General features: G+C 42.8%; 1 protein-coding gene across 7 annotated transcripts in view; it reads left to right on the top strand.

Annotated features, from left to right (window-relative positions):
* Positions 1-20,796, top strand: part of AGAP1 (ArfGAP with GTPase domain, ankyrin repeat and PH domain 1) — a 326,092-nt gene that overhangs the window by 72,767 nt on the left and 232,529 nt on the right. For all 7 annotated transcript variants that reach the window (XM_081203561.1, XM_081203562.1, XM_081203565.1 and 4 more), the window contains one exon: positions 20,132-20,259. In XM_081203561.1, the coding sequence (XP_081059687.1) occupies positions 20,132-20,259 (128 nt within the window). The remainder of the gene's footprint in view (positions 1-20,131; positions 20,260-20,796) is intronic.

Below are 20,796 nucleotides of genomic sequence, written 5' to 3' on the forward strand. Positions count from 1 at the left end.
ACAAGTCTTCTGTAGGGACGTGGGTGGCGCTGTGGCCTAAACCACTGAGCCTAGAGCTTGCCAATCAGAAGGTTGGCGGTTCGAATCCCCGCCACAGGGTGAGCTCCCATTGCTCGGTCCCTGCTCCTGCCAACCTAGCAGTTCAAAAGCACGTCAAACTGCAAGTAGATAAATAGGTACCGCTCCTGCGGGAAGGTAAACGGCGTTTCCGTGTGCTGTTCTGGTTTTTCCAGAAGCGGCTTAGTCATGCTGGCCACATGACCCGGAAGCTGTAAGTCGGCTCCCTCAGCCAATAAAGCAAGATGAGCGCCGCAACCCCAGAGTCGGTCACGACTGGACCTAATGGTCAGGGGTCCCTTTACCTTTACCTTTACAAGTCTTCTGTAGTTAACATTTAACATCACCTTTGGACAGCAGAACTTTCTCTGCTTCTTAGGCATCAAGTGGAATAAACAGATAAGTGATAGAAAAACAGACATGCACACATCATGCATTTGACACCTTTTTATATAGTTTCTGTTATATGCTGAAGATAAACCTCTTATTCTGGTCTTTGATACTTGAGATATGTCTTCAAGACCCACCCTATTCCTTTGACTGTAATTTTAAAAATTTTAAATAGTGAATGTTAAATTGTTGTAATTCACTCTGGGACCTGATGGTGACAGGAAGGTAATAAACTGAATTATTATTATTATTATTATTATTATTATTATTATTATTATTATTATTATCAACAGCACCAGTAGCAGTAGCAACCACCACCACCAACTTGATAACATATGAGAGTCAAGAAGTTTCTTTCAGTTTATGAAAACTTCCATTTTTGGAAGTCCATGAAGCTCATGATGGAAGTTGAAAAGCCATGGATCTTTTAGACACAGACTGGATAAATTATTTTTACTTATGTATGTCAAGTATGTTTGCAAATATCTTTACCAAGATGGACCAGGATATACATGTGTTCAGGATAACTTTTTTTTCTTTAGTGACTAGGGGTGCACAGATCACCTAACAATTATAATAAGAAATTTAAAGCTCTCATTTAATCAAATTATTTCATAAAACAGAGCACTAGCAATTCTCTGTGTTAAAAAATGTAATGATGATGATGATTTATTTATTTATACATACATACATACCTCGCCCATCTGGCTGGGTTTCCACGGTCACTCTGGGCGGCTTCCAACCAAATATTAAAAATACATTAAAATGTCAGTCATTAAAAACTTCCCTAAACAGGACTGCCTTCAGAAACAGGTTTGGGAAAATAAAAAAGGTCTTCACGCATGCTGCAAAGGAACCAAAATTAGTGCCAGGCGAGCCTCTCTATGAAAGGAATTCTGAAGGTGAATTGCCGCTACCAGAAAGGTCTTACTTGTAATGGTAAAGGTGCCTGACTAGACGAGTGTCAGAAGACGTAGGTCAGCTCAGAGCAAGCACTTATTGACTTCCACTAATCCTAAACTGGATAGGGATGGCCAGCTCCCAAGAGACTGCGATCTACTCGCAGAATTAAAAACTTTCTGCAATCTACCCCCTTTTTGGGGTTCAGGTCAAAGCTGTTGAGCTTTTTTTAGGAAGTAAGTAATGCCCCGCTTTTTTGGGGGTTGTTGAGAGAAACCCCTATATTGTATACAATGTGTTCAGTGCCTATTACTGCATAATATTGAATCTTATTAAAGACAATTTTTATCAGGAACATCTGAAAATATCTAATTATTTTGATAGGACAGTGTAGTAATTACTTTGTTCTGCCTCAGGATACTTCATTAATGATTTCAGCCTGTTAGAATTAGTTTGATGTGCCATTAATGAAGAAGGATTGTTCTTGCTTTTGTCTGTGTGTTGTCATGTGTTCCGTGTGACCAATATAATTCATTTCAACATGCTCATTGCTGGAAAAGAACATTGTTATATTGCTTGCTTGACCTTGTGTGGTATGCTAACCTTTATAAGGGCATTAATGGATGCATGTAAAACAGTATGACCTATACAGCATGATTTTGTACTGTCAAAGGTTTCAGTCTTGTATAGTGAAAACTTGAAACAAGTGCATAAATTTGTTAATTCATATTTTATAAATAATCCAAACTGTATGCCGACTGAAGGCTGCTCCCAAACAGTTTTGCCTACAAATTACTTCTATTGTGATAATGTAAATTTTCAGGACTTTTGTGGTTTTATCCTCCTTACTATGTCATGGCCAATATGCTGTATTAAAAAGAGGTCATAGCTTCTTTGTGCAATATTTTGATGTAATTTAATTAGTCAAATGACTAAGGGCAGTATGTCTGAAGCCATGTCACAGTAATGAGAGGTGAAGCAATTAAGCTTCTGAACTGAACTTGGATTATGTGCTGTGAAAAGCAAAAGCAGGTTTAAAGGAGAATAGGTTTTATAGCTGTACCAAAGAAAGTAGGCAGGATTGCTTGGACATTCAAGCCTGTTGAATATATACCATCAATATCAAATTTTGACCACTGTAAGCCACCCCTCAACTAAGTTTTCATATTTTAATGAGATTTATTCATAGTCCGCATTAGTATGTTAAATAAATTTTTACTGTTTTTCACAATTTAAGTCCACATTAACATCAATAAAAAATAACATTTTTTACTCCTAATCCCCATTTTATAGCAATATCTTTTCACAACCTTTTCTTTGAGATTCCAGGAATCTCCAGACTTTCCTCCAATCCCCTCTTCTGGTTCTTTATATAAACAAAATTCGCTTACGTTTCCATATCCATTGACCCAATTTTGTAATAATTACGCATAGTTAATCAAAACTTACTAACACATCTCTGCTTATTGCAAGCGTTTAATCAAAGCCTGCTAATGTACCAATATCTACAATATTTTGCACATAAACAATAACAGTTTCCAAGACTATTTCCCATTCTTTTTCCTTTGGAGTTCTGTAATTTCATCAGCAGACATCTGCCAGTTGAGGCAGGTTTCAAATCCAGCTCGCCTTTCCTTGTACTTTCTGCCTCGTTTTCTCCACCACAACCTCCTCAAGTGTTTTCTGCCTAAACCACAAAACTTCCAAATCTACCCTGTTCTTTTGGGCTTTCTTCATATCAATCATCTTTTCCCAGTTTTCAGGCTTCCTCTCGCAACTTTTGCCTAGGAACATCCCCTTCCTCAGTTCTCCCGGTACAAGACTATTATTTCTGATTTGACAAAGGATGCCCCTTTCCAGACTGTCTCGTCTGTTGTGCAAGACTCTATTATTTCAGTTGGTTCCGTCTCTCTTTTAATGCTTTGATTCTTTCGGGTTGTAAACTCATCTGTTATCTTAGCCACACTTTCCCTCATCTCTTTCATAAATTTCAATTCAAATTGAGATATATCCCCCAGGTCCTGTTCTTGGGCCCTTCTGTCCAGACTCAACTCTGTTTAATCATTGTCATATTTTCATCTTTCCGTTGTTCTCAAAACAGCCAGTTTTCACCACCACCTTATCAGTTTCAAGACCATTCCATGCAAGCTCCCAGTAAACAATAACAGTTTCTGTGCTTTCCCCTGTTCTTTCAACCCGTGTACTTTATACACATATGCAATTTAACATAAAATCCAAATTTTAAGTTGATTTTTATATATAACAAATATCTACCTTAAAAAAGAGACAGAAAATATATATCCATAAGAATTACCACTTATTTGGCCAGGAGAGAGAAAGAGTACTAAATTCAGTATCCAATTTTCTAAAATGTCTCAGGGTAGAATGAAGAGTTGAAGCACTTGAAGATCCTTATAAATAGGTATATCAACCTCTCTTGCCAGTTTTTCCCCCTCCTTAAAATTCCGATTTGTATACAGGAAACTGAGTTCAGTGCTCTGTAGATCCCTCCAGCCGAGATAAGTCTTTCTTATATTCCCCCAACAGAGTAATAATAATATAATAATAATTTTTTATTTATTTAGACCCTGCCCATTTTGCTGGGTTTTCCCAGCCACTCTGGGCGGCTTCCAGCATAATACTAAAATACAATGATTAAAATCTTCCCCAAACAGGGCTGCCTTCAGATATCTTCTAAAAGTCTGGTAGTTGTTTATTCCCTTGACATCTGGTGGGAGGGCGTTCCACAGGGTGGGTGCCACTCTGCCTGGTTCCCTGTAACTTCACTTCTTGCAATGAGGGAACCTCCAGAAGGCCTTCAGCGCTGGACCACAGTGTCCGGGCAGAACGATGGGGGGGGGGGAGACGTTCCTTCAGGTATACTGGGCCGAGTTTAGGGCTTTAAAAGTCAACACCAACACTTTGAATTGTGCCTGGAAACGTACTGGGAGTTTTTCAGGACCAGTATTACATGGTCTCGGTGGCCGCTCCCAGTCACCAGTCTAGCTGCCACATTCTGGTTAAATTGCAGTTTCCGGGTCCCCTTCAAAGGTAGCCCCACGTAGAGCGCATTGCAGTAGTCCAAGTGGGAGATAACCAGAGCATGCACCACTCTGGCAAGACAGTCCGTGGACAGGTAGGGTCTCAGCCTGTGAACCAGATGGAGCTGGAAGACAGCTGTCCTGGACACAGAATTGGCCTGTGCCTCCATGGACAGTTGTGAGTCCAAAATGACTCCCAGGCTGCACACCTGGTCCTTCAGGGGCACAGTTACCCCATTCAGGACCAGGAAGTCCTCCACACCCACCCAGCCGCTGTTCCCCAGAAACAGTACTTGTGTCTTGTCAGGATTCAACCTCAATTTGTTAGCCACCATCCAGACATTCACACAGACATTCACACAGGACCTTCACCACCCTCACTGGTTTTAATAGAGCTGGGTATCATCCACATACTGATAAACACCCAGCTCCAACCCCTGGATGATCTCTCCCAGCGGCTTCATGTAGATGTTAAGAAGCATGAAGGAGAGGATGGAGCCCTAAGGCACCCCACAAGTGAGAGCCCAGGGGTCTGAACACTCATCCCCCAACACCACTTTCTGGATACAGCCCAGGAGGAAGGAGCAGAACCACTGTATAACAGTGCCCCCAGCTCCCAACTCCTCTAGACAGTCCAGAAGGGTCTGGGAATGCCCCCTCACAGAGGGAAGCATTACCACCCCGCAGAACCCATCACCAAGCCCTTCCCAGCTCACTTTTATGAGCCAGGATGGGCAAGGATCAAGGAGGCAGGTGGTCGGTTTCACTCATCCAAGCAGCCTATCCACATCCTCGGAGGTAACAGATTGGAATTGATCCCACACAACTTGACTAGACAAGACTCTGGCACTCTCCCGCCTTGGCCCTGCTCCCGCAGTGGCATCTACCTCTTTCCGAATCTGAGCGCTTTATTTGGAAAAAACTTTGCAAAATCAAAGAGATCTTGGGGCCCTTACCGGGCCCCGGTGGCACAGGTGGTTCCATTAAATTGCAAACCACCTGAAAGAGTCTCCTGCTGCTGTTTTCTGCAGATGCAATAGAGGTGGTGATTGCTATCGCCACTTGGTAGGCTCAATGTTGAGCTCTAACCCATGTCCAATCTAGCCGACTCAGTGATTGTTTCATCGCCCTCAGCTCCAGGGAAAACCACTTGGCTGTCCTGGCCCTATGCAATCAGAGAGGACGCTTCGGAGCCAGACAGTTGATAGCCCTGGTTAACTCCACATTCCAGCGGGCCACCAGGGAATCAGCTGAAAGGCCATCAACATGGGATAAAACATCCCCTACCACTCTCTGGAAACCATTTGGATCTATTAAGTGGCGGGGGCGGACCATCCAAATCGGTCCCACCTCCCTGTGGATGGGAAGGGTCACGGGGAAGTCCCGTTGCACCAGGAAGTGATCCGACCATGGCACGTCCTTTGTTTCGCTTTTACTTAGTTTCAGATCACCCACATCCGTAGTGGTGTATACCAAGTCTAAGGCATGTCCACGACTATGAGTTGAGCCAAATTTATTCAGGGACAGCCCCATGGAGGCCATGTTTCCACAAACTCCTGAGCTGCCCCTTGTAAGGTCATGTTGGCGTGGATCTTAAAATCTCCAAGACAACAAAACTAGGTGTCTCCAGGAGAACATCCGCCACGACCTGAAGCAGCTCAGGCAGGGAATCCTTGGTGCAACAGGGAGTTCAGTACACCAAAAGGAGTCCTGTACTGCCCCTATTGCCCAACCTCTGGAACATGCACTCAGAAAACTCAGTCTTTCCAATAGGACGCCTGGTTCAAGCTAATGACTTACTAAAAATCACTGTAAACCCCCCCCCCCCCCGCCCGGCCACATGGCCTCGCTTGCTGTACGTAAAAGAAACCTGGTGGACAAGCAGTGGCAAGAACAGGCCCATCTGCTTCATAAGTACTTGTCTTAATCCAAATTTCCTCTGCTGAGTTCAGTTTTAACAGTGGCTGCAGTTCTAAATCCAGTTTCCACATTTATACTCCTGTATCGGTAACAAGCCAAGTAGAGTAGATTTCAGTTGCCTTGACCTTTCCTCCCCGCAACTGACAAAAAGCTTTGGAAGGTGTAAGGGCTCTCAGATGTTGTCAAAGTCGTGGCACAACCTTCCTTTTTCCATGCACAAATGCCAAGTTGTGGCCAGCTTTAAAATCCTGTAGCAATGTCAAACAATAAAGAATGGGTTTCAGTTGCCTTGAATTCTCCCATCAGCAGGCCCACACGATAAATATCAAATAAGATAATAGTTTTCCACTTGCAATTTTTCCCCCATGTACAGTTAATTACCCAGAAGATGAAGAACGGACTTCTTTTTTAATCCTTCGTCTGGTGCCAAATTAATCTTAATTTAAATAGTAAATCTTCTTACGTTCCCGTCAGCTTGAATGTTAGTTATGGGAAATCTCTGCTGGTGGCCGTAGCATTAAGGCTTTGCTCCCGTGGAGACCTGTTGCTGCCCAGACTGCACTCAAACCCGCTTCTTTTCCCCACTCTCCTGAACCTTTCAGCGCAGGGGTCTGGGAATTGCGGGAGAGCTCTTTGCAATCTGCTGGACCTCTCAACGTCTTGAGAACCTTCTCAAGACTTTTTTGGGGGTAAGCCTCACCTTGGCGTTTTCGCCTGACGTTTCGCGGGGCTCAGATCTGTCGAAGCGATCAGATCTGTGCTCCGTTCGCCATCTTGCAGAGATTGGAAGTGATAGTCAGCACTAGTATGGACAAAACTAAGAACATAAGAAGAAGTGTGCTAGATTAGTTAAAGACCCCATTTAGTCCAACATCCTTCTCTTACCGTGTCAACCAGATGCCCATGGGAAGTCTACAAGGAGCGCCTGAGCACCGCATCATTCTCTCCATTTGTGCTCTCCTGTAGTTGGTATGGCATTCTACCTCCAATATGGGAGGCAGTACTCAGCCATCATGGCAAGCAGCTTTTTATAGACTTAATCTTCCATGGGTTTGTGCACTCACCCTTTAAAACAATTCAACTTGGTGAGAGGACACCAAGGGTAATCTAATCTACCCCCTGCAATGCTTTTCAACAGTGGAACGATCTCCCTGGGGAGGTGGTGGACTCTCCTTGGAGCTTTTTAAGCAGAGGTTGGATCTTCATCTGTCATGAATGCCTTAGCTGAGATTCCTGCGTTGCAGGGGGTTGGACTTGATGACCACTGGAGTCACGGTACTTCCAATTCTACGATTCTGTGTTTCTGTGATTCTAATGACTACATCTAGTGGGAGTGAAATCCATAATTTAACTCCTTTGTGAAGATGTACTTTGTTTTGCTTGTCCTGAATCTTCCGATATTCAATAGCCCATGGTTCTAGTATTATGGGGGTGGCATCCGTCTTCTTTCTTGACACCATACATAATTTTAATTTTTTAAAAAAATATTTATTAGTAGTTTCAAAATTATAAGAAGAAAAAAAGGGGGAAAACATTAAAAAACAACACTATAATACATATAAAAAAGGAAAAAAACACAAAAACCAATACAACAATACAACAAAAAAATAAAAATAAAAAAGAAACACAACACGAATCCCAAATTACATATCTAAAACTTCCATTTGCTTGTTTCATTGACTTCCTCACACCTCCCTTTTTGTATTCTAGTTTAATTAGTTATTTCAGCAAATTCTTTCCATCTTTCTCAATTTTTGTTAGAAAATTTATCCTAACCTAGTTTAACCTAATAATTAGCTCAACAAATCCTTTCCATCTTTCCCCATATTCTATTAATCACATTACCTTAATTTATTTAACCTTATCTTGCCCTAAAATACCTTAAAGATTGAATCTTAGTTATCAAATATACATTACTCCTGATATCATTTCTGCTAAAGTCATATAGTTTCATTCCAACATTTTCCCTAATATTCATTAATTTTTAACCAATTCCCTAAAAAGAAAATTTTATTTATAAGTTCTCTTCCAATTTTCATCCAGCGTCCCTTCATCCTGGTCTCGGGTCGTGTCAGTCCTTACTGTCCATTCCATCTAGTCCATCAACCTGGGAGCCTTATGTCAGAGGCCCTTAAGTCTCTTCCATGTCCCTTCTGCAATTCTTCTTCTTCTTGTTTATACTTGCCCTTTTCCTTGTCTTTTGTTGGTCTCTTTCTTAGTTTTTTTCCTTTCTCATTGAGGGGTAGGCCTCTGGGGGATTCCAAGCCAAAATTGTCTCCATCTCCCTTCATCAAACCCACCCATTCCCCACAGTCCCACTCCCCACAGTCCTCAATATAGTCCAAAAAGTATTTAAAAGCATATTCCAGAGTCTCTCCAACGTTGGGAACCTCCTCAACTCCAGACTCCCCCTGGCCCACTCCAACTTCAATCTTCAATGGCAGTGGCTCATTCATCAAGTCCATCTTCTCATGCATCTGTTCCAGCAAGGCACTTGTCTTGCATAGGGCAAGCACCCAGTCTTCTTTCCAGCTCATCTTTAGTCAAGGTCAGAAAAGCCTGTTCCCATGGTCTTAATCTCACATCTGTTGAGCCCTCAAATATACTGCAGCAACAATTTGACAAGCTCCCTCTAGAGGAGGCAATTTCTATTTGTATCCATTATTATTTTTTTAGGCAACTCCAACAAAGGAAAATTACTTTCGTTTTTCAGATATTTTTCAGATATTTTGTTTCTTTAGAATGCAAAAGGCAACATTAGAATCAGCTTGTTTCTCTTCTTTAGCTATCTGTCAAGATATTCCATTCACAGTCAATGAACCTCTCCAACGTCTGTCTCTGACACCCCGTTCCCAGGCTAGAGACGGTGGAAACTTATCCTTCTTCACTCCCTCTCCTGCAAGGGTTGAACAAAGTTCCCCCCCTTTTCTCCTGCTTCCAAGGGGGTTTCAGTAATTCTGAATGTAGGAAATTTAAACTTTTTTTGACAGCTTTCCCGGCATTAGCTTACAAAGTTTTTGCTTTAGTCTATATACAAAAAGCGGAAGGCAGACTTCCTGTTTTGAACCTTCCCGCTTTGTTGCCAAATTAAGAAATTTCTTGATCCAATTTTCCGTTTCTACTCACGGGTACTTGTTTTAAATCCAATTGTCCACAGGGAAAAGTCAGTGCTCTCTGGCAATGGCTGTGTGGCTTCACTCCGTGAAAGTAGCAGTCAGTTCGCAGCACCGCGCTTCTCACCCCACTTCGCTCTGGAGCCCCTAAATGGGATTCCCTGCGAGTAGGGGGGCGCTCCTGGTGCCCTGCCGAACCCCACATTCCCAGAATTCCTCCGCCTGGGATTTCTAGCGGGTCCCCACCTTCGCCGCGGTGGGAAGACCCAGTTTCCACGGAGCCCGTTCCTCCGGACGGAGGAACTCCGCCATTCACCGATGGCGCTGACCCGGAAGTCTCCCTTGACACCATACATAATTTTATACCCCTCTATCTTGTCACCTTTTAGACTCCACAAATATTGTAATTTTTCCATGTAGGGATTATCATTTTGGTTGCCCTTTTCTAAATACTTTCCCATTCTTCAATATGCTTTTATGATATTGGCAGTTTTATTTTCACTCATTTTCCTAATTATCCCCAGCTGTATTCTCACAGCTGTAGCACAGAGTGAACATTTTTATTAATCACCATGATTATAGATCTCTTTCCTGGTCAGCCACCACCAATTCAAACTCCATGAGCCTATATGTGAAGTATGTTTGGGGTTTTTTAACACCACAGATAAGCATTTTCACATTTGAATTCTTTAACGCTCAGGTGGATACATCCCAGAAGTTTACAAGTCTGGTTTTACCTTTTTGTGTTGTATCTGATATCTTCCTTTTTGATAAAAGGATATGATACTCCCAAAAACCATAGAATATTATTGCCTTCCTATTCTGGTGATTTGCTAATGTTGCATGATAATTTCTACTCCTCAGATTAATTACTTTAGCTGTTTTGTTCTCTTGGGTTGTGTCTCGTATACCATGGTCCAGCCTTAATTTCTTTGGTTTATTGTATTGCCTTGATTTGGAGGTGGGTTTTTGTATTTATTTTTCTTTATTTAATCTTGCATTTGTATCTTAAGCAAATATATATAGTGTTGATGCAAATTGTGATGTGCATAAGCCTCTACAATACACACTCGTGTCATGCTATACCAAGGAGTAATTCCCCTGGTGCCTATAATTTGTTTCAGTAATGTGCAGCTGTGACCTTTATAGAAGAATGCTTATGGCCATAGCTAAGAATCTGAAGTGACATGCTGCCCTGATTTCTCATTAATAGACTGTCCATCTTTAACTACACAGCTTGCTTAAATACTAGATGCTTGCAGTGTAGTGTTAATGAAAAGCAGAGTTGCAGTCTTGGCTAAGAAAGCTTGCTCACCCTGTGGTGGTTTACAATGCTATGCTTAGTACTTAGAAGTTCAGATTAAAAATTGAGCATTGAGTCATCGCCCCCCTTCCTCCCACTTCTGACAAGTTACAATCCCTGTGGGGCAGAGGATTCTGTTTTGTGAGGTTTACAGAACAATCCACACAAGAGTTGGGCATGCCCAATGGGTTTTCCCTTATCACACATGCCTGTTACTACAGCAGTTGGAGCAGAGGCTGCATGCAGCCCATTCATGCTTTGGTTAGGGAGGTTGTGCCTTGTGCTTAACCCAGGCATGACAGGGGACTCGAATCTGTTACATTTTGAGTGGAGCTCTGACCACGGGAGTCGTCCCCCCCCCCCAGGAGAAGAGGGGGATGGAGAGATAATTTTCACTGGATACCCCTCTCTGCCACCCAGTATGCTCCCCAGAAATCTGCTCCAGCGTTGGGAGACCTTGAATAACCTGGAAGGTGGGGAGAATTGTTGAGATTTACCTTTCTTCCCTCTTCTGTTAGCTTATGGAAGCTTCTGTAGGATCAGTGGCCCTTCTGCAAATGGTGGGAGCCCTTTTATATGCAAAGGAGTGAGATGAGGTCCAATCTGGAGTGTTTTACAGTACATTAAGTATCAGGAGTTGTTTAAAATTAAATAGGGGGCAGAACAACCTTTTGAACAGATTGTGGGGGCGAATGGGAAGCTGACAGGAGTCCCCAGGATGAATGTGAAAAATGGATGATGGTTCAAATGCGGACAGGGTAGAATTAGGCATTGAGACAGCAGTTTTGAGAGGCTAAAGCACAATTTCCAAGGCATTTGGGGAGAGGCACCGTAGACAAGTAGTTATATGCCAGTGCTAGAAGGCAAGGAAGTTCCATTGCACAGTTAAAAGTCCTTGTGCTAATGGAACTGTTTACTCGGATGCTGCCTCTTGTATTCTAACATCCATGAAAAGCACCAAACACTGGGTGTGGGTAATTTTCCTGTGGGGCAGTTCTGGGAAACTAGGGCATCTTCTTGTGTATTGGTGTATGCTATTCTCTTGTGGTAGCAAGAATGAGGTTAATTATGAGCGACTGGACTATACCCACCCCATTTTTATGATTGATTTTTTTTTCTAATGGCGAGTTTTCAAATGAATTTTAAAGTTGTATTTTAAATTGTAATCTGCCCTGGGCCCTTGGGATGAAGGGCAGGCAATAAATTAAATGATAATTAAGAGTAAGGGTTGGACATCTGTGTAGAAATGGGTTTGAACCAATGTGGCTTTTTGTTTCCTGTTGCTAAGCAGTGATGGAAAGAACTATACAGTGGTACCTCGGTTGTTGAACGTAATCCGTTCTGGAAGACTTCCGAAACGTTTGAAAACCAAGGCACAATGGGTGGTCGGCAAATTCCATTGAGAAAATGGAGTAACACGCCTCAGAAGCTGTTCGACTTCCGAGAAAACTGAAACGTTCACTTCCGGGTTTTCAGCATTTGAAAACCGAAACATTTGGTTTCCGAGATGCTCGAAAATCAAGGTATTGCCTTAGGAAAATGCAAAACAGATACATCACTGTTCAAGTGGATACTATTTAGAGATTGGATTTTGTTAGCTTAACTTTCTCTATAAAGTTAACATTTCAATGTGCACAACATGCATTTAGAAAGCTAGAGTTCGCTTTGAAGTTTGCTTGTAAAACCACCACCACCACCCAATCTACATCACCTGTGAATGTTATCAGTAGTTTCAGTTTAGAATGAACTTTGTAGACTCAGCGAGTGTCCACTAGGGGTCAGTGCAACAACAGCAAAATATATTAAAAATACTCATTCCTTGAGCCCCTGCTTTTGTGTTCAGTAAACACAGTAAACCCAACACATTGGTTTAAGACCATTTAGAGTTGCAATAAGACACACTCAATAAAATAAGCAAAGTTGCTGGATCAGCATTACTCAGACCTACGACTGAAGATGTTAATTCTTTAAAGCGCAGAGATATGAAGTAAGCTGATTTAAGCAATGGAAGTGACTATATGTGACCGCTTTTCAATATGCAGTTATAGATTATAGATTTGGAGAGGACCCCCCTCAACACTAGAAATTAATATAAATGCTAGGATTTTGATAAATTGGAATATGAAGGGAAAATACAAGCTGCAGAGGAATTCCTGAGCAAGCCTATGCAAAACAACCTGGTCAGAGTGGGGCCATTAAGAAAAATACAGGGCCATTGGGAGCCATTGACAAGGCAAGAGAGCCTTCCTTCCCCCTTGCCCTGAGGTGTGAACAGAGACTGGGGGTTTGGAAGGTTGCCTGGGTAACTGTGTTTGAGTTGACAGGAAAACGGAGTGTTGAGCAAGGTATGCTGGGGAGAAAAGGAGAAGGAAGACTGGGATCCATCTTGGGCAGGCTGGCTGCAGGCTGGCTGGGAGAGATACCTTGAATAAGTTGCATGGAATCAATTCCAATCTGTTACCTCCAAGCATGTGAACAGGTTGCTTGGATATGTGAAACCAACCACCTGTCTTCATCCTGTAAAGCGAGTCGGGGTGGGCTCTGCGGGGTGGTGAATGCTTCCCTCTGTGAGGGAGACTTCCCAGACCTGCTGAAAGAGGCAGTCATTAAAACGCTTCTTTAAAAAAAAAAATCTTTGGACCCGGCCGATCTGGCCAACTATCGCCCAGTCTCAAATCTTCCAGTCTCGGGCATGGTGATTGAGTGAGTGGTTGTTGAACAACTCCAGGCACGCCTGGAGGATGCAGACTATTTGGATCTCCTCCAGTCGGGATTCAGGCCTCATAATGGGACTGAAACTGTCTTGATCTTGCTGTTAAAGGTAGGTAGCCGTGATGGTCTGCCGTAGTCGAAACAAACAAACAAAAAATCCTTCCAGTAGCACCTTAGAGACCAACTAAGTTTGTTATTGGTATGAGCTTTCGTGTGCATGCACACTTCTCTCTGGTCAATGATCTCCAGCGGGCTAGGATCAAAGGTGAAAGCTGTTTCCTTGTTCCTACTGGATCTCTCAGTGGCCTTTGATACCATGACATCCTTCTAGACCGTCTAGAGGAGTTGGGAGCTGGGGGCACTGTTATACAGTGGTTCCGCTCCTTCCTCCTGTGCCATTTCCAGAAATTGATGGTGGGGGATGAGTGCTCAGACCCCTGGGCTCTCACTTGTGGGGTACCTCAGGGTTCCGTCCTCTCCCCCATGCTTTTTAACATCTATATGAAGCTGCTGGGAGAGATCATCGGGGGTTTGGACTGGGTGTCCATCAATATGCAGATGATACCCAGCTCTACCTCTCTTTCAAATCAGAACCAGTGAAGGCGGTGAAGGTCATGTGTGAGTGCCTGGAGGCAGTTGGAGGATGGATGGTGGCTAACAGATTGAGGTTGAATCCTGACAAGACAAAAGTACTGTTCTTGGGGAACAGGGGGTGGGTGGGTGTGGAGGACTCCCTGGTCCTGAATGGGGTAACTGTGCCCCCGAAGGACCAGGTGCGCAGCCTGGGAGTCATTTTGCACTTGCAGCTGTCCATGGAGGTGCAGGTCAATTCTGTGTCCAGGACAGCTGTCTACCAGCTCCATCTGGTAGGCAGGCTGAGACCCTACCTGCCCGCAGACTGTCTTGCCAGAGTGGTGCATGCTCTGGTTATCTCCCGCTTGGACTACTGCAGTGCACTCTACGAGGGGCTACCTGTGAAGCTGACCCGGAAACTGCAATTTAACCATGATGCAGCAGCTAGACTGGTGACTGGGAGTGGCTGCTGAATCACGTGGAGAGCAGGGAGGAGAGGGGTGAGGGGAAAAGAAAGAGCCTGTTCACTGTTGGAAATTCCATTCCTCCCGTGCTGCAAATGTGTGGGATTCTTACATGTCACATGTCTGTTTACATTCCAGCACTGATTATTGGAGTCTTGTGAGCGGAAATAGAGATACGCTGTTCCTTTTGTATAGCTTTTGCTTTTGCAGCTCTCTCTCCGAGGAAGAAAGACAGCGGAAGAAGCCATGTTTTTCTTTCTTCTGTTACATTTGATTTAATTTGCATTAAAAATGGCTTAGATGTTACTCCTCAAGGCTAAGCTTCTGTTTCAACTCTGCTTGTCGTGTGCTCATGTCCTTGGATATGGGCCACATCACCATGGCGGGAAACCAGAGTGATGAATCTTGGGTGACGCTGCGTTGGGGGGGGGGGAGGCACCGGCCTCAGCGTTATCACCTAATGCTATCATCTCTGCCTCGATGCTCGGCTGCTTCCACCTTGCTGCTTGGAGCATGAGGAGCAGCTTGCGTGCTGTGCTCGGCTGGCTCCGCCTGTCTCAGTTGAGGGGTGCGGAACAGAGCGGGAGCAGCTAGGCTGGGCAGAGGGGTGGGTGATATGAGAAATGACCTCAGGTGCATGTGGAGAGTGGGAGGGGAGCAGCCCAGCCCCACATCCCTCTGGCTTTCTAGTAATGAACTCTGTGCTGGGGCAATGGCGCGTGTGCCCACAGAGAGGGCTCTGAGTGTCCCCTCTGGCACATGTGCCATAGGTTTGCCACCACTGCCCTAGGCCATCAGCCTTGAGGTCTCAGACATCTTTCTTGAGGCAGCCTCCATCAGCTCAGGCAAGGAAACTGTTGGGTGGCAGGTTTCAGTGGCACAGACCAAGTTCAGCATGGTCAAGATTGTTTTTCTTGGCCAATCACTTCTGAATGTACTTCTCTACTTTGACACTAGTAATATACAGGGTGAGTCCTTTAAAAGAGGCCCTGTGGATACAGAGTACACATGTTCTTATCTTAAGGAGTTAATATTAACCCTAACAGGCAACATCTCATTTATTCAAGGTTTGACAGTTTCAGTGATTACTATGGGGTAGGTAAGACAGAAGGCCAAAATTGCTGACATGTATATGTAGTGGTGTATATTATAGCCTTGTTTGTGAGCTCTACATCAGCTTGTATCTCCCATCCTCCCATCTTTCCTAATAGGGTAGATCAGTTGAGTAATTTTCTCATAAAATACAGAAGGCTCATTGAGCCCACATTTTTAGCAATTTCGTTGGATGATTAATAGATCCAGGATATGGAATAGTTTGCATGCAAAGGGTGATATCCAAATTGTAAATTCACATTTGACCTAATTATGCCTACATAATACTAAGCTTACTTTGTTGTTCATGGTTTTATTAGCTTTTTTTTCAAAATCCTAAGATTAATGGTGTATTTGATGCATTCTAGTGAGAGCCAATGTGAAAAAATGTTAATGAAGGGGAATGTATATGAGAAAGTTCTGACATGGAATCTAGGTTTTTCTTGAAACTATGAATGCAAAAGAGAACTGGCAGAAAACCAAGTTATAGCCTATTCAAAAGGAAGCAGTCCTATGCTAGGTTAATGTAAGCCATACCCTTCCCTAATTGTAATAACTCTAACAATTTTTTGCCAAGTATAAAACACATTAGTTTAATGTTATTAAACAGTGAAATGAAACTACAAAATAATGTCAGTGATTTTTATGGCTAACAGTATTGTACCTTGAATTTGTCTGTGATAATTTAGGAGAGCAAATCGTATTTAGCTGATATTTGAAACATCATGGATTGCTGGTTACATTTAAAAAAAAAATTAAAACACACAATAGCTGTAAAAGATAAGTTGCTTCTTCAATTTGGTGAAGAAATGCCTGATTGTGTATAAGTACAGCTGGGCTTCTGCAGGGCTGGGTAGAAAACACACCTGTCATTGCAAATCAGTTGACATGGTGATACAACCAAATATTTGCCTCCTATAAAAGGTCTCATAGGCCAAAGTGCAACAAATAAAGTACAGTGAAGTCCCTCACAAGTCCTCTGGATTAGCTCTTTTTGTGTTGATACACAGGTAGGAATTGAAAGTGCTCTCTTAATCTTAATGGAGGAAGCCATTCTTCTGACTAATAGGTCAAAGAGGGCCTTCAGTGGGGACGGAAAGCCTAAAGGAAGCCAGTACACCACTGCTTCAGATTCTGCAGGGTGATGTCTTACTCTCCTTGGGTGGTGATGTGCTCTGCTGTGCTTGCTCCTGCAGCTTCCAGGCAGGCTTCATTTGCAGCCTCTCATACTGTCCTATTCAGCACTGTAGTTGTACCTTAGGAGGATGTGCAGCTGTGGCAAGATTATGAACATATATGGAAGGACTAAGGCCTTCTGTGGGTTCTAAACACCATATATGTGGTGACTCTAATATAGACAGGTCTTCAGTGTTGTGAAGTATCTTGTTGTACCTTTCTGTCTTGGTGTACATATGTAAATTGGTCCAAATTCTATCAGGGATGAGTTTTAGATTAGGAAAATAAAGGAATCTACTATATATTCTGGAAAAACTTTTTTTACCATTTGTTCTCAGTAGGTCTGGCTGCCTCTTGATACCATCATCAAACTTGGTATGAGGGTTTCTGAGGTGGGGTGGCAGTTTTTGTTGATGTGGGCAATGCAGCCACCATTTTGAATCAAGATGGCAGTACGATATGTGACTGCCTGATTTTTGGAGTGATGGGTACAAACTTGACTGATTTCAAACTCTGCATGATTGTTCCTGGGATGAGGGGGTCTGTGGTTTTCTTCAGTGTTGGACTACTGGTCACCATTTTGAATCAACGGTGGTCCAAAATGTGACTTAGGCTTGTCTTCACACATTTTTTTGTGTGGTGGGTCCAAATGGCACCAATTTCAAACTCTGCATGAGATTTCCAGAGGTGAGGGTAGCAGTTTTTGTCAATGCAGGGATGCTACCCACTATTTTGAATCAATATGGTAGACCAGAATGTGGCTTAAGTGGGATTTTGTCTGATTTTGGCCATAACCATTCTAACCTGTGCTAATTTGTATGCCTCTGAAGATGTCAGCACCTAACTTGGCACAAGGGTTCCCAAGATGGATGAGGTGGTCTTCATTCATGTTTGGATGGCAGTTGCCATGTTGAATCAAGAAGGTGGACCAAATAAACCACAATTAAACATTAGCACCCCCCACCCCCAAAACACTGATTCAGGGCTAATGTTCCCCAGGTCAGGTAGGAGCTCTGAGGTGTATGTGTGTGTGTTTGTGTGTTATTAGTTATCCACCCTTCACCCTAAGGTCTCAGGGCAGGTAACAACAATAAAACACAATATTACTCTGTGTGTAATATGCACACATACTGCACACGTGCACATACTGTAAAACTCACAGATTACCCTATCCACATAAAAACCACCATATTCTTTGGTAGACAGCACCAGGGACTCCCTGCCAGTTCTAAATATGTGGTTTTATATCTGTGCCCCTGAAGCGTCCTAAGGAAGCAAATTCTAATAATTCATTGAAAAACCCGAAAAGCATTAAAAAACCCCACAACTGGGTGAAGTGGATTATTCAGGAATATGTACGTGGTAATAGATATTCAAGAGGTTACTTCTCACTTTAGTAGGCCAACAATAGGTTGTTGTTTTTGTCCCGGTCTGTTGTGATTAACAGAAATAATTTCCTCTAATACAACAATGGGGAACCTTTTTTTCCGGCCGAGAGCTGCATTGATCCATTTAAAACTGTTGTGGGTCTCATTCCAGTAGTGCACTAGGCACAACTTAAAATCACATTGGATGTGATTTATGCCCCCATAATAGCATTTCCTCCAGAGGAAACAAAATACTGATTTTAATCAGGTTGTGGTAGATTGATTACAAATTTCTGAATCGCTGAAATATAGAGTGAAAACTATTTCACTGGAAAACTTGATATACTGCTCTGCAGCATCCTCCTTTTTTTGAAAAGACCATTTTGAGCCTGCTCTGTTCTCATTCTGCTTAGAATTATTTTACCTTTTAGAATCAACATGAGTAGCTTTGACTTTGTTCTGTCTTGAAGGTAACTATTTATTACTGTGGTTCTTTAAATCTCTCGATTAATAGGAGCAATTAAACAATAGTTTAATTTCCATCAAATTAACTGCCCTAAGAGATAATTGCAACATAAATGAAGATAAATTTGTTTCAATACACCAAGAGTTTTATATAAGTCAAGAACTGAATCTCCAGTTTAAAATCAGAGGTGAAACTTGAAATGACATGTGACCTAGTCTTAATACATGACTCAGATGGGCAGATGGGTCTGAGGATTAGATCCATGTGTGTTTAGACCTCTTGTGAGTGGCATTTGACATTAGCTGTGCACCAGTCACATTTTGCTACTGACAACTGGCCTTTTGTGACTGGGTGGAGATGTCCAGGCATCACCCTTGGTGCTTAGCAACTCCACCTGCCTAGCTGCAGCCAGCTGGTCCGCCAGACACAGCAGCAGTAAATGTGCACCAATTTTTGCTGCTGTGCTCCATCCACCAAGCACCTGAATTGCCTGGTAGCGCAGCAACAAAAGACACACTGCCGAGCGGATCACATGTTTGGCGGGATAGATGCATCTTTTGCTGCCCTGCTCCCCTGCAGACCCCCTGATTCACCAGTCAGTAAGTTATTTATTTTGCTGCCCTGCTCCCGAGTGAATCAGGTGTTTGGTGGGATAGAGCCCTACCCTGCAGACACCCTGATGCACCCAGCTTGCTCAGTTGTGCTGGTCCCAAGCTACCACTTGGTGGAATGGCATGTGGGGCAAATCTCTGGGAGGTAGAACACTTTGGTAACAGTTACCTCTTCTCAGCCTTCCCTGGTGTGATAGCTCTGCTTTTTTGAAGATACTACCATCATCCAAGCTTTAGGACAGCCTTCCCCTCCAAACATTTTAAATGAAACTTCCATCAGCCCCATTCAGTATGGCCATGGTGACTAGGTTGGAAGTAGTCTCAAACATTGGGAGGGTGACCTGCATTGGGGCCTTGAGAGTAGACTACTTAGCAAAAACTGAAGCTGAACTATCCCTCAGTTTGGCCTTCCTTTTTTAAACTTGGTGCGGATCTACTCCAGGAGAAGTTACAAAAACAAATACATCCTGCGTCAAATCTGCCCCCTCCTTTTTCTTTTTCTTGGAGATGGAGGCTGTGTTTCATTCAGAATAATTCTAATACTGTGACATTCTATCTGCGGTGTTCTAGCTTCCCTCTTGAAAACAAATGATTCACTTAACTGTTCTCATTTCAAATTCATTCATGTGGAATCCAGAAGAAATTGATTTAACTTTTAAAATATTTATTGTGATTGAAAACACATCTTGGTTTCAAGAGATTTGTGGTGTACACCAATAGCCTATTACTAATAACAACAGCAACAGCAACAGACAAGTAAGCACTTTTACCATTAGCTTCCACTCCTCTGTAGTTTCTTTGTGCATCAGCTGCAAGACTGCCAGTTTATGTTGTTGGTCAGATCATGAAATTGCTCTTTAATGGAAGCAGGACTCTGAACAGAGGAGCAAAATGCTGCATCACAGGGTTTCTATGTAATCAAATTCTTTTAATTTTGTCTTTACAGTTGCACAGAAGATTGTTGCAACAAGGAAAAAACAGCAACTTTCGATAGGCCCTTGCAAATCCCTACCAAACTCTCCAAGCCACTCATCTGTATGTTCAGTCCAGGTTTCGGCAGTACATATCAGCCAGGTATGAAATAGAATGTAATTATTTGCATCCCTTTTAGTGGTAGATACAGACTGGGCAACGTGAATTGGCATTGGTAACCAGTGTTCTTGCATTTGACTCAGATTCTTCATATCACAAGGCAGCACTTTTACACCTAGGAATAGAATATGGGTTCTGACAACCTCAGGCAGAGAGTATTTTCAGTTGTTCTTTGGATAGCTTTCTTTGAGTTGCTGTGCCCTTGTGTTACTTTAATTTATATTGTATTTAGCTTTGAAGGTTCATAATGTGCAACCACAGTTAAAGAGCTAAAGAACCCCCAACCTAAATATGCTCTATGACCTTCTAAAAAAGGCCACTTAAATAGAGCCTGGAAATTGCTTCTAAACTATGTAAAGTTTAAACTATGTATTTCCATGTGTCTTTGTTGTCTGAACTTGGCCAAATGTGTGATACTTTAAGAGCTAGTTCACAATCAAGTTTAGAGATTGCCTTGGAGGTACAGTCATACCTCGGGTTGAAGTTGCTTCAGGTTGAGTGCTTTCGGATTGTGTTCTG

Source organism: Podarcis bocagei, assembly GCF_964188305.1.
Source record: "Podarcis bocagei genome assembly, chromosome: 1".
Classification (NCBI taxonomy): Eukaryota; Metazoa; Chordata; class Lepidosauria; order Squamata; family Lacertidae; genus Podarcis; species Podarcis bocagei.